This window comes from Anguilla rostrata, chromosome 8 (genome assembly GCF_018555375.3).
Source record: "Anguilla rostrata isolate EN2019 chromosome 8, ASM1855537v3, whole genome shotgun sequence".
Lineage (NCBI taxonomy): Eukaryota > Metazoa > Chordata > Actinopteri > Anguilliformes > Anguillidae > Anguilla > Anguilla rostrata.
Genome location: NC_057940.1, coordinates 10,525,627 through 10,537,814, shown reverse-complemented (window position 1 = coordinate 10,537,814; position 12,188 = coordinate 10,525,627). Strand labels below are relative to the sequence as shown.

Sequence of the window (12,188 nt, the reverse complement as noted above, 5' to 3'; positions counted from 1 at the left end):
GATCCCACGATCATTGGCATGTTTTGAAATCAATGCCTCGAGGCAAAAATGTGTTTCATATCATGACACATGAATGTGCGTTAGTAAATCGTTCACTTTTGAATGGCATTCATTCGCATACGTACTGTAATGATTGCATCGGTACGGTATAAAATCCCCTATATCCTATAAATCTGCCATGCTTGGTGATGTGTGGGAGTTCCACATTGAGGGACTATACCAATCTAATGCTGCCAATCTGTATCTCTTCCCTTCCAACAATGAAGACAAAAATACCAACATGAACCGCCGGTTTTATGCTTAATGGGGTTTCATAAAACAGCAACATATTTTTTATTTCTTTCTTCGCGTGTCCTCTGCAGCAAGAAGGCGCCACCAGGAGGAACGTCGAGCTCCGTAATACACTCGATGTTGATGAGTCTCAAATTACCGCAGCAACGGGACGTGTTTTCAAAATAGGCTAATGTGCTTGCATGACTTACTGGCAGCAGCTTTTTGTGGTGAGCATTTCCTGGCTAGAGTCGAACGTGGAGGTATGTTGGACCTTGGAACGACCGACTTGGAAGTGTCCCACCGGTCCCGTGGGAAGTACCAAGCATAACTGAACTCGCGTCACGTGCCATCTCGCCAAATTAGTTTTTTTTTCTCCCTTAACTGCATCAAAAGAATGTTAGTCAATCAAGTGCCAACTTGTTAAAGCACGTCCACCTCTTTATCGAAACTATAAGATACAAAGTCTAGAGAAACATTACCCGTCTTTGAAAGCTTTTTTGTTTGTTTGTTTGATGCAGTTCTCTATTTCCTTTTTCCAATATGTTTTGGCTCAATGAATTTGAAATCACCGAAGTTTTCTGCAACTTCAAGTGTGGGTAATTTCACATTTTCTAAGAAATACGTGCGCTGAAAATGCGAGGAGTTAGACCATCTTGCTCGTCCTAATTTTGTTTTTAGAAAGCAGCTTACATCCAAAGCATTCAGTTGTTTTTTGATAGACAGTAATTGTAGCCACATGCCTGTTAGACAAGTTGTAGTTATGGATTTTGCAGATATTGAGGTCTGATGTTGACAGATCGATGAAAACAATTCGGCTCTGTGACGTTTGGTGTTTTCCGTACTTCCTCGTTTGAGAGAGAAAGTGAAAGGTGACATTTGAAATGTAGGCTATTGCTCGGTATTAAATACCCTATGATAAAGTACGCACACTTATTTGACTACGAGGCTTCCCTAAAGACAGGTAGGTCTACTTCTGTACCCGCGCCGCTGTCTGTATGTGTTCTCGGGAATGGGTATGCTCTGCTCCCGCACTGTTCGGACAGTAGTCTCTACTGGACTGATATACGCTCTGTTGGAGGTTATTTAAGACGGAGATTTACTCATATTTCACTGATATTTTAATGATATGTTTATTGAAACGTCGATGCGACCCTGACTGCTTACTGGATGTTCGCATTTAGTGGTTAAAAACATGATCATGTTTGTTGCTCCCTCCTCCTCCCCAGTAGAAAAACCAAATGGTAAAATGACATCTTTGCTAACTTATTTCAGAAGGTTTGTGGTTGAACCCTAGTAAAATACAAATAGACCAAGGACTGGGTTAGTTGTTTAGTTAGGTGTTTGAACAGTTGACATAGTGGTTAATATTTCTCCTTGTAGATGAGATCTGTTTGACTTTCGCGTCGGTTGTATCCCAGGTGACATTTGCATGGGATGGAGCCCACAGGGCCAGCAGAAAACGGGAGCAACAGCGAAGAGACACCTGACGATTCCTCCGATAATTTTGACTGTCCCATTTGCCATGACGTCCTCAAGATCCCCATAAGGACGAAGACCTGCCGACATGTGTAGGCTCATGTCAGATATTAAAGTGTTGTCATCAGCTATCCCAGATACTGATACAGCAAGTTTGTTTAACACAAGGTTCCTAACTGGCCGGTGTTGCAGAACTGCATTGTGGGAGAGGGAGAGCGGGGCAATGACCGTCTGCTCGCCTGCAGGTTCTGCCGAAGCTGCTTCGTGACAGCGGTGACGACCCATGGTTTGCACTGCCCCCTGTGCCGAGGGCCCGTGTCGGAACGGGAGAAGAAGGCGCAAGACATCCAGAAGCAGATGAAGGAGACATGGGGACAGTGCAGGGCCTGTGGATCTCAGGTAAATATCGCGTGCTGTCGAGTAATAATGTGTAGGTCTGTTTAATATTCGGACCCCAGGAAGATTAGCTGCGCACTGTGCAGGGATCCTAAATAAATAAATAAATAAATAGTGTATACATGTGGGTCATGGTGTGTAGTTGTAGTAGGCTATGCACTGCGTATGGCTGGGTAATACGGTGTACAATGCATTGTCGACGGAATGTCCGGAATTGTGGCGAATGTTTTATTTTGTTGGATGTTTTTGTGTAGTTCGGGTACAGTCAAATACTGTGCTCTGTTGCGTGATGGTATTACACATGTGGTAAAATATTATGTACTGTTGCCTCATTGTTATAATGTAATGCTGTAATGTTGAACTGCTTGGCTTCTGGTAGAATCTTCAAGGCTCCAAGCTCTGATGAAATGCACAAGTTGATTTATGATCATAGTGCATTGTAATCGTTCATTTCTGTGGTCAGCTCTAAGTGCTCTTTGCTATACTGGAACTACAGGCTGGAGAGTCCCTGAATCTTGCTGTGAATTCCCCTTTTCAGTCAAGATAAAAAACAGCTCAGGTGATCAGACACAATTGCATCACAAAGATAAATGATATAGAGAAGTGGAGTGTGTTGACAAGGGTAAAAAAAAACCAGGCTTGAGGTCAATTGTATTTCTGTTTGTTCAGTTTTTAGTAATAAATGTAGTGTGAATAGTGTTCTATTAGCCTTTTTCAACTGGTGAATGGTGTTTGAATGCAGTGCTCGAATTGACAGAATTTTAAAATGCCAATAACGTTCTGATGTCCTGTAAGTTCCATGACGTTCTGAATTCCCTTAAAACTGATTGAACTTAAATGGAACTGATCCCAGTTCTGATAACAGCAGACATGTTTGAAGGGCAACAGGCACAGGAGAGTTTTCATATAAACAACGTGTGTATATATTCTTTCTTAGAGCCTCTTCAGTAAGATGAGGACCCACTACAAGTACTGCCGGGCGTACATCGAGGAGTACGGTCCGCCCGCCAGCTCTCGAATTGTGCAGAGAGTGCAGGACGGGGGCGATAACAACGCACAGACCATACCTCCCGTCAGGTAAATGTCTCTGCTCACGAGAAAACTGAACGACACGTGAGAGATTGAACGCAGCATGCCTAGAGGAAGCTTGAACCCCTTCCTGTTTCGACGCCGTGCTGTGATCTGTGTAGTGTAGTGGTTTGAACAGTTTGAACTGAACGTAGCACCCTGTGGGTGAACCTGTGGTTAATCTCTGTCATAAACAGTTCTGCTATCAGTTCTTTGACGTTGCGATTGGCTTTATCGGAAATACCAATGCAGTGATCGCAGAAGTGCCAGTTCTGTAATGAAAGCCGTGTTTGAATGTTTTTTTCCCCCCACAATGTGTTTATTAATATTTGAAAAACAGTGCTGCTTTGGCAGATCTGAAACAGATAATAACACGCACAATGTAAGCCTGTACTGTAGCAATTCGTTTGCAGTGGAAGAGCATCTTGATCAGTGATCCGATTATGTTTGCTGCTTTAGGATTCCCGCTGTGCCGCATGTTGGACAGTCGTCCCCTGTGACTGGAAGGTAGGCACCGCTGTAATGAAGCCACTGTCCGCGAACTATTCATGGCGCCATGACGTCCCTGCACAGCGTTTCGCTCTTTTTGTTTATGGCACAATTTTATTTATGGCACAATCGGAGGCTTGAATTGCACCTTTAGTCGGGTACTCATTGCTTAATTGGTAATTGCGGATGCTTTAATGCTTAATTAATGCAACTGTTATGTTAATTATGAACAGGTTTAATATGTTTAACATATTTTTGATTAAAAAATGGGATGTCATTATATATTTCATAAGTGCATTTTTTTTTCCCGTTCCACAAAGAACCGATCATAACCTGAATTCTAATTTGAAAACTGCATTAGCTTTGATAATTTTATTTGAGAACATGAGTCAGGTGTTGTTACTAGGCAGGATTATGATTCGAATTAGAGACGCTAGGCCAGTCAGAAAGTTACCTGCAGCTGGAGAGTCTGTGGAGCTTCAGCGGGTCATTTTCTAATGTTCTGGTGTTCTGATGTTCTGGTGTTGTGCTGTTCTAATGTTCCGGTGTTCTGATGTTCTGGTGTTGTGCTATTCTGGTGTTCTAATGTTCTGGTGTTCTGATGTTCTGGTGTTCTAATGTTCTGGTGTTCTGATGTTCTGGTGTTGTGCTGTTCTGGTGTTCTAATGTTCTGGTGTTCTGGTGTTCTGATGTTCTGGTGTTCTGATGTTCTGGTGTTGTGCTATTCTGGTGTTCTAATGTTCTGGTGTTCTGATGTTCTGGTGTTGTGCTGTTCTGGTGTTCTAATGTTCTGGTGTTCTGGTGTTTTAATGTTCTGGTGTTCTGATGTTCTGGTGTTCTAATGTTCTGGTGTTCTGGTGTTCTAATGTTCTGGTGTTCTGATGTTCTGGTGTTCTAATGTTCTGGTGTTCTGGTGTTCTGGTGTTGTGCTGTTCTCGCGGTCTCCTGTTCTAACTCCCTGTGTGTGTTTCAGACCGACGGCCTCGTACTCCTGTCCTTACTGCCAGCAGCCGGGGCTGTCGGACATGGCTCTGGTTCAGCACTGCGCCAGCACCCACAGCTGGGACCTCACTCCTGTGGTAAGGTCCAAACCCTCACCCTGTCCAGTGAAGCTTCTCAGTACACTGTAATGTACTAGAAATATGTAGACATTTTTGAAAGGGTAACGATGAGAAATATTTCACTGTAGATTAATGCTTTGCGGTATCTTAAATTGGAAGTAATGTGTATACTTACCCATATATATGGTGTCTTGCCGTGTCCGGTAATGTATTTAATTTCAATATATTTCAGTATTGTCCTTTTCTGTTGGAGTGCGTCGTGCCACACACACTCTTCCCAGTGTGACCCTGTGAACACGCTCCATACACTCCACACACACTGCCAGTGATATTTTAAATACCGCTCCATGCCTGATTGACAAAATGGATTATGTTCTGATTTCTGGGCCAAACTGTGACAAAAAGCAAATGCATGCAAGTGCTCTGCACTAGCATCTCAATGCCATTCTTTCCTGAAGGTCTGTCCAATCTGTGTGGCCACATCTTGGGGTGACCCAAACTACTACAGCAGAAATTTCATTGGGCACTTGATGGCACGCCACAGGTTCAGCTATGGCCTCTATATGGTGAGTTTTAAACATTTGTGCATATTTGCATTGATTCCCAGGATGCTACACTGAGTTAAGGTGGGTCTTCTGTAGACACAAAGGTGTCATAAGGTGGGGGGGGGGAGGATTTGGACAATTCCAGGGGCCCTCAAATATTACACCATAGGAATTTCTGGGGTGGTGAGGCTTTTTCATGGGCTCAAAAGCCCTGGTGGTGCTCCTGTCTGTAGGTATGGAGCATAAATAAATGCTACCCTCTCTTGAATTGTTAGGACAGAGGTGCACATCAACACACGTTCCCCCTAGTAGAGCGTTTTAACTGTGGTCACATACGAGAGTGAACTAGCGTTGGAGTACGTGGTTATTTAGGGATCTAGGCCATGGTAATTGGTTGGACTAAAAAGCAACGCACGCACTCCAGCCCTCCTGGAACAGAGCTGGGCACCCGTGCATTAGCCTGCTGAAGTATTGCTAAGAAGGGCTCCTCTGCACTCAGGGCTGAGGACAGAGGCAGTAGTGATGCAGGGATGAAAATATAATGGCCCATTGAATGATGGAATCATTGTATTTATATAGCACTTTTCCGAACGCTCAAAGTGCTTCACAGCGATGAGTGGAAACTCGCCTCACCCACCACCAATGTGTAGCACCCACCTAGGTGATGCACAGCAGCCATTTTGCGCCAGAACGCTCACCGCAGCTGGTGGAAAGGGAGAGAACAATTGAATCATTGTGAAACAAAGCAAAAATGGAAATAAACATGGGTAAAAAAGTAGCTAGCTGTGTGACTAGGGAGCACACTGGTGCTAAATATTCCACCTTGTTTACATTTTAGCAGACACTTTTATCCTATCCTGAGTGAGGTACATAGGTCAAATTCTTTTTACACACAACCCATTTATACAGCTTCATATGTATTGAAGTCTTTCAGGTTAGATACCTTGCGCCTGGGCATCAAACCTATGACCATAGACACACTAGCCCAGTTCCCTAGCCATTCCACCCCCAGGGGTCTGGTCTTGTGGTGATAAGATGATAACACCATTGCACTACTGAGCAGGAGAACTGGGCTTGGGTCCCACACCCTGCTGGCTGGCAAGGTTCCTCCCTCCTAACGGAATTTTGTTTTGCGTTGTCATCTTTAGAACGTGCAGGAGGACGAAGACGCCCAGCTTCGCCTCGCCATCCAGCGCTCAATACTGCAGATGACCGAAAGGATCATTCAATGACAGCAATGACAATGCAATGCAATGACAGCTCTCAGTGTAAATATCAGCATGAAGCTGTCTTATTCTTTCACTATTCCGTTCAGCATTAGTCTCGTACTGTAGCTACTCTGGATCGACCAATCTAAAATCACTAAATCACCATTTGTCTATTGCTTTATTTTCTTTCCGTTTTTCTTCAGTTTATATGCAATCATGAACACTGCCAAATACCAAAACAAATAAATAAAATTAAAGAGGGATTACATTCTAACAGCCTCACCTGTTCTGTAAGTATAATTGTCTTCACAACATGTGCATTAAAGAAGGATCCTATTTTAACTATCTTTCCTGTGATGTAAGCAAAACTGACTTCACTCCGTGTGCAGTGAAAACCCCCTCAGGCAGTAATGATGAAAATAAACCATGTATATACCCTGTTCCAAACATGTTCATGTCATTTGTGACAGTTTCGTGGTATTTCACTTCCTGCAATTTGTTTTCAGTAGTCAGAACCGCAAAAGAAATGCAAGAGAAGGTCGCATACAATTATTAATGTAGTCAATGTTTCAGCACCCCCATGTTGTCCATAAGCATATGACAAACAGGAGTCAGCATTTTGTCTGTTCAGTTATTCTAAGCAGTTTAAGACTAATTACATTATGTACATATTTTTTCATATTTTTCTGTGTGCTGTAGGGCTAAATCGTTATTATTTCATAAATTCTATAGCCCAGAGTAATGTATGTGAACAAATGTAGTTCATTTTGTAAGAACATACACACACAACTAAATGTATTACAAGCCCACCTGTTTCTGTCAATTATACTGTGGCTAATTGTTTGTACACACCAGCCCCGACAATATTGCAGTAACAGGTTTCATATCTGAACAAAAGAACAGTCTTCAGCTGTCATGAGCTTATCAAGACATTACAAACAAAACGTCAGATTACGCAAAGAATTAGTCTAAATACATAATCAATAAGTTGTCAGGAAATCCCAAAAATATCCAACAGGAACTCTGTGATGTACTCTGTAAGGGTTGATTTAACACTGACCATTTGACTGTGTGTGGGTTCGAGGACTGACCTTAAAAAAGAACTTCCAGGAACCAAGATGCAGATTTAAACAGAGGGTGCTTTTAAATCTGCAGAACACCACAAGAGATTCCCTTATCAAATCTTATTTTAAAGTCTTAATTACACGTGTTACTCTGATTTGGGGAATTGAATCAATTTCTTTGGGCAGAAGTACATTAATTCAATATTATTCCCTCAAGGTCGTCCAATGCCCATGTTATATTGTTTGTTTTCTCAACCAGCTATGTTGTTGGACCTCAGCCATTACATCTATGTGCAATGATACATTGTTGATTTTACCACTAATTTCTGTCCATCAACACAGAAAAAAATGAAACTAAATGTATTACCTTATGTCTTATCCCCTTCATTGATTGGCCAAGGGGGATGTTCCCCTCTGACTAGGTTATATATATGTTCTCTTACCCCTGTCAGAGAGCTGTGCGTAAGCCAAAGTCCCACGGGTCATAGTTAAACAGATACGCTGAGGTGCTGCAGGTCATGTTTAAACAGGTAAACTGAAACACTGCAGGTCAAAGTGCAGCACTTGGATCGGAGCAGAGCTGAGCAGGGTAACCCCAGGGGCGGGCTGAAGAGGTGAGCTTTCAGAATTCACTGGCACAGGGCAGGGAGATGGGAGGTGCTGGGTAGGCCCGGAAAGAAGCCAGCCCTCCCCAGCCCAGCGCATAGACATGTTCCATGTGTTACCAGGATGTTTACAAAATTCTAAGCCAAAGTCCATTTGACATGCCCAGCCAGCGTACATTACCCACAAGCTTTCCAGTATCATTCCACCATCTGCGCAGCTGCCTGTTCACCAGTGTTTGGCAAATAGGCGCTAGGGCCGCTAACAGACAGTTGAAGCCAAGCAGATGAGGTGAGCATCAGCTGTTGAAAGTGAAAGTGGGGTAGAGCAGACAGCTACTTTCACTTATACTCCCCGCCCTCCAGAATCCCCCTGGTGATTTCTGCTGTTCCTTTACAGTAAATGGCTGTTTTCCCGGTAGTCTCCACAACACGCTAACAGGTATGGGTCAGAGGGAAGTGTTGACATGGGAGGCAACATTTTACACCCAGGTATAGCATGTGCTTAAAAATAGAAATAGTACATCTACTGTGCCTGTTTTTGCAGAGTTTAATCAGTTACAGCTTATTCTGACATTAATTACTGTGATCATTTGTTTCTTACCACTCAGGTTGCTCTGAGTGAACGAACTTTAGCCAAATTTGCAAACTTCTTCAAAAAGGCTACATCGATACTAGTATTACAAACTTCCATGATTCCTACAGTAAAATGGCTACTTTGGCCAGGGAGACAGATACTTGAAATTTACAACTTCAAATTTAAATATGTTAAATACTATGCCTTTAGCTGCAGATAAAACTGATTAAATGGGTAAAGTTTTAGCTTATTCTGAGGGATTTTCCTGAGGCTATACATTTTTTAAAAACAATTAATCAACTGGCGTACCAAGTATATTTCTGCCAGGTGGAAATGAAGGTAAATTCCGGATCAAAATCATTGCATTTGTTTTACACTGAGAGCTGTCATTGCTTGGGACAGCTTGTCAGACTACTAAGTACTGCTGTTGAGTTTTAGCAGTAGGTGGCGACATGGTTATCACTTTCAGGGCATTATGGGTAAGGTTAGGATATTGACCGAAGAAACCTGACCCTGGTTCATCAATCAGACTGGTTTCTTTGAGGTGCACAGTACTGTATGGCCCCTGATTTAAAGCGAGTAGTTTTTAAAAAAAAACTTTCATTGGAAATGCAGACATTCCTGTTTTGGTAGCGTTCAGTACCAGGCTAGTTAAGGAGTCAAGACACTAGATTTCTTAACCAGCGTTAAGTCTGCACTGAAGAGGCGCGTCCTGGCCTGTGTTCTGCTCTATCTGTCCAGACAGATGGCTTGTCAGTACTCCCTTTGCACATCAATCAACATCTTCCTTTGGCTGATTAAAAACAACAGATGGCGCCATTTGCTTCCTGTTTCCCGTAATGAGGAAACAAACTCCCCGCAGCAAGAACTCAGTGTGCATCAATCATAGACACAAGAGGGAGGGGATAAGCCGTATCGATTTAAATTAATTATTTAAATGAAATCATTTGGCTGAATGCAGCCTCTCTCTCTCTCTCTCTCTCTCTCTCTCTGTCTCTCTCTCTCTCTCCCTCTCTCTCTCTCTCTCTGTCTCTCTCTGCATTTGAATGCTGGCTTGATGCATGCAGATGAGCAGCGTGGAACTGATTGACTCTCGCAGGCCTGTGCCCCATCGCTGTGTTGAAACCAGAAGGTGCGTAACGGGTGCGCATCAGGTGCTATCTGCATGGTTACTGAACTGTTTAATGAGGCAGGCATTCATAGACACAGGGCCTTTCTGTTGGGTGATTACCCTGAGTTATAGAGACTAGCCCAAGTAATGAGGCTTAAAAAGGGAGCTGTGGATTGGATCTGACCATAACTGAGTATAAGTCTTAAATATAAGCTGAAATTCTTTACTCTTCTCTCACCGGCCTCAACCAGTAACACTGAAAATGTTCAGTGTTGAATCAGCTCGGAAAGACTAGATATGGTTCCAGTTAGATTCATTATGTACTCTGTTAGAGCTGAAATAACACTGGACGTTTTACTATGTACAAAATGGGTTAAGGAGAAATCTACAGGGTTGCTCGGAGCCTCATCCTGTTTAGGCAATGTTCCAGTGCATGGAATGGGCCCCAGTCAAATCCGCAGTCAAATCCAAGTTGTGTCATTGACAACTTTGGCCAGCAGCTCTGCAGGGTGTCACACACGACTGGATCTACTCTCAACCAGGGATGGAGTGCTATCTCTCAGCTGCCATTGCAGCGTCTCACCACACACAGAGTACACCACTGCTCGATCGGCCACCTGTAGGCCCACCAGCGAAGCTGTCTGTGCGGTGTTGTCCTCCAGCTCCTGTCTGTATAAAACTGCAGGGATAAGAAGCTTCAGCTGACATCATGTGCTTCCGATAGGGTTGCCAGACGGCCGGTTTTCACCCGGAATCTGGAGTAAGTGAATGTTTGAAAAAATGTATCCGTGATCCGTTCTGATAGCTCCCTCCTCCACCCCATCGTGGGCTAACCCCACGCCCGCGCGGTCCACGAAAGGTTTCCGATCGCAATAGCAGTCACGAGCACCCCCCTCGATTCGCCATCAGTCGGCCATCTGTCCTGACAGCTGCCCCTGGTCCGCCGTCCGGTTCCAACAGCTCCCCGCCTTGTTTGTGATCAAGTTTCTGAAGCCAGGGTTGCCGAATTTAAAATGTGTGAAGACCACGATGTCTGGCCTTCACACATTTTGAATCTGGCCACCCTAGCTTTAGAGGCAAACACCCGCTTGTCTACCAATCATAAGTGGAGCCAACAGCAGTGGGGGATGCTAAATACAACTACACTGCGAAGTAGAGGCATACTCTATTACATTAAAATGTGATATGTGATAACACTGATATGCATGAAGGACCCACTCCTGAGGTTTTCGCATCCTGTTTCAATGGGGCAACATTGCTCAGGAGGTAAGAGAGGTTGTCTGGCAGTCGGAGGGTTGCCGGTTTGATCCCCCGCCCTGGGCGTGTCGAAGTGTCCCTGAGCAAGACACCTAACTGCTCCCAACGAGCTGAGTGCATGGAAGCCTTTCACTGTTGGTGTGTGAGTGTGTGTGTGAATGGGTGAATGAGAGGCATCAATTGGAATGTGCTTTGGATAAAAGCACTATATAAATGTTGTCCATTTACCATTCATCTATTTAGCGTACCTCCTCCCATTTCACCGAGCCTGGTGGCCAGACAGACAGCACAACACAACGTTAAAATACAACAAATAAATTTAATTCAATAACCATTAACCATAACACGTATTTAATATATTCAACAGGCATACTGTAAACCTTTGCATGCATAACATTTGCTTCCAAGAATGGCATGAGGCTATTAAAATATCTATTAAGTTTGATTGAGTAGAGAATGCTTTATTATATGCCAAGGGTCAGACAAGTGTTCAAATCTCGTGATTAATATCTACTCTCCTGACAATTAAATTATACTGGACACCGAGCTTGTAAAGTTTTAATTTCCCCACAACATGAAGATAGAGGAATGCCATACAGGTCATAAATCGTGAGAATTATTACGTACTTTAATCATTCCAGAGCATAAAAAGAGGGCTTCCTTGCACACTTAGTGAAGAATAAGGAATATGTTGATAAAACCACATGTGCGAGGTACCTTCGTCGAGATTATATGTACAAGAGGCAAAGGGCTATAAGAAGCACTTGTACGTGTCTCTTGTATGTGCAATCCTGATGAATGCACCTTGCTGAAATTAGTTCATCAATAAATTATTTTTTTCTTCACCCAGGTGTGAAATAACCCCCTTATATGTTTTTCTTCACCTTTTCATTTCACCTTTTTTCACCTGGGAATGTTACAGTGAAGTTGCAAGATAGTCACTTCATGGTCATTCAAGAGCAACATCTTTTGATTCATTCTTTCATAGTTCATAGCAAAATATGTACCTTATGTACGATAGTATACCTGTATATTTCAGTCACCAGTACCTTGCACCAGAA

The 12,188-nt window shown here is 43.2% G+C and overlaps 1 protein-coding gene across 2 annotated transcripts; it reads left to right on the top strand.

Annotated features, from left to right (window-relative positions):
* The first annotated feature begins 684 nt into the window (after window positions 1–684).
* On the top strand, window positions 685–6,956 carry LOC135260774 (E3 ubiquitin-protein ligase RNF138-like). Of its 2 annotated transcripts, none has more exons than XM_064346309.1 (8): window positions 685–869; window positions 1,692–1,841; window positions 1,995–2,148; window positions 3,083–3,222; window positions 3,673–3,720; window positions 4,676–4,781; window positions 5,222–5,329; window positions 6,457–6,956. In XM_064346309.1, exons 2-8 carry the CDS (start codon window positions 1,708–1,710, stop codon window positions 6,538–6,540), a joined length of 774 nt encoding a protein of 257 aa, XP_064202379.1. In that variant the 5' UTR covers window positions 685–869; window positions 1,692–1,707; the 3' UTR covers window positions 6,541–6,956. The 2 variants fall into 2 exon arrangements, with proteins under 2 accessions (XP_064202379.1, XP_064202378.1); XM_064346308.1 differs by lacking the exon at window positions 685–869 and adding an exon at window positions 886–1,234.
* Window positions 6,957–12,188: the final 5,232 nt, after the last annotated feature.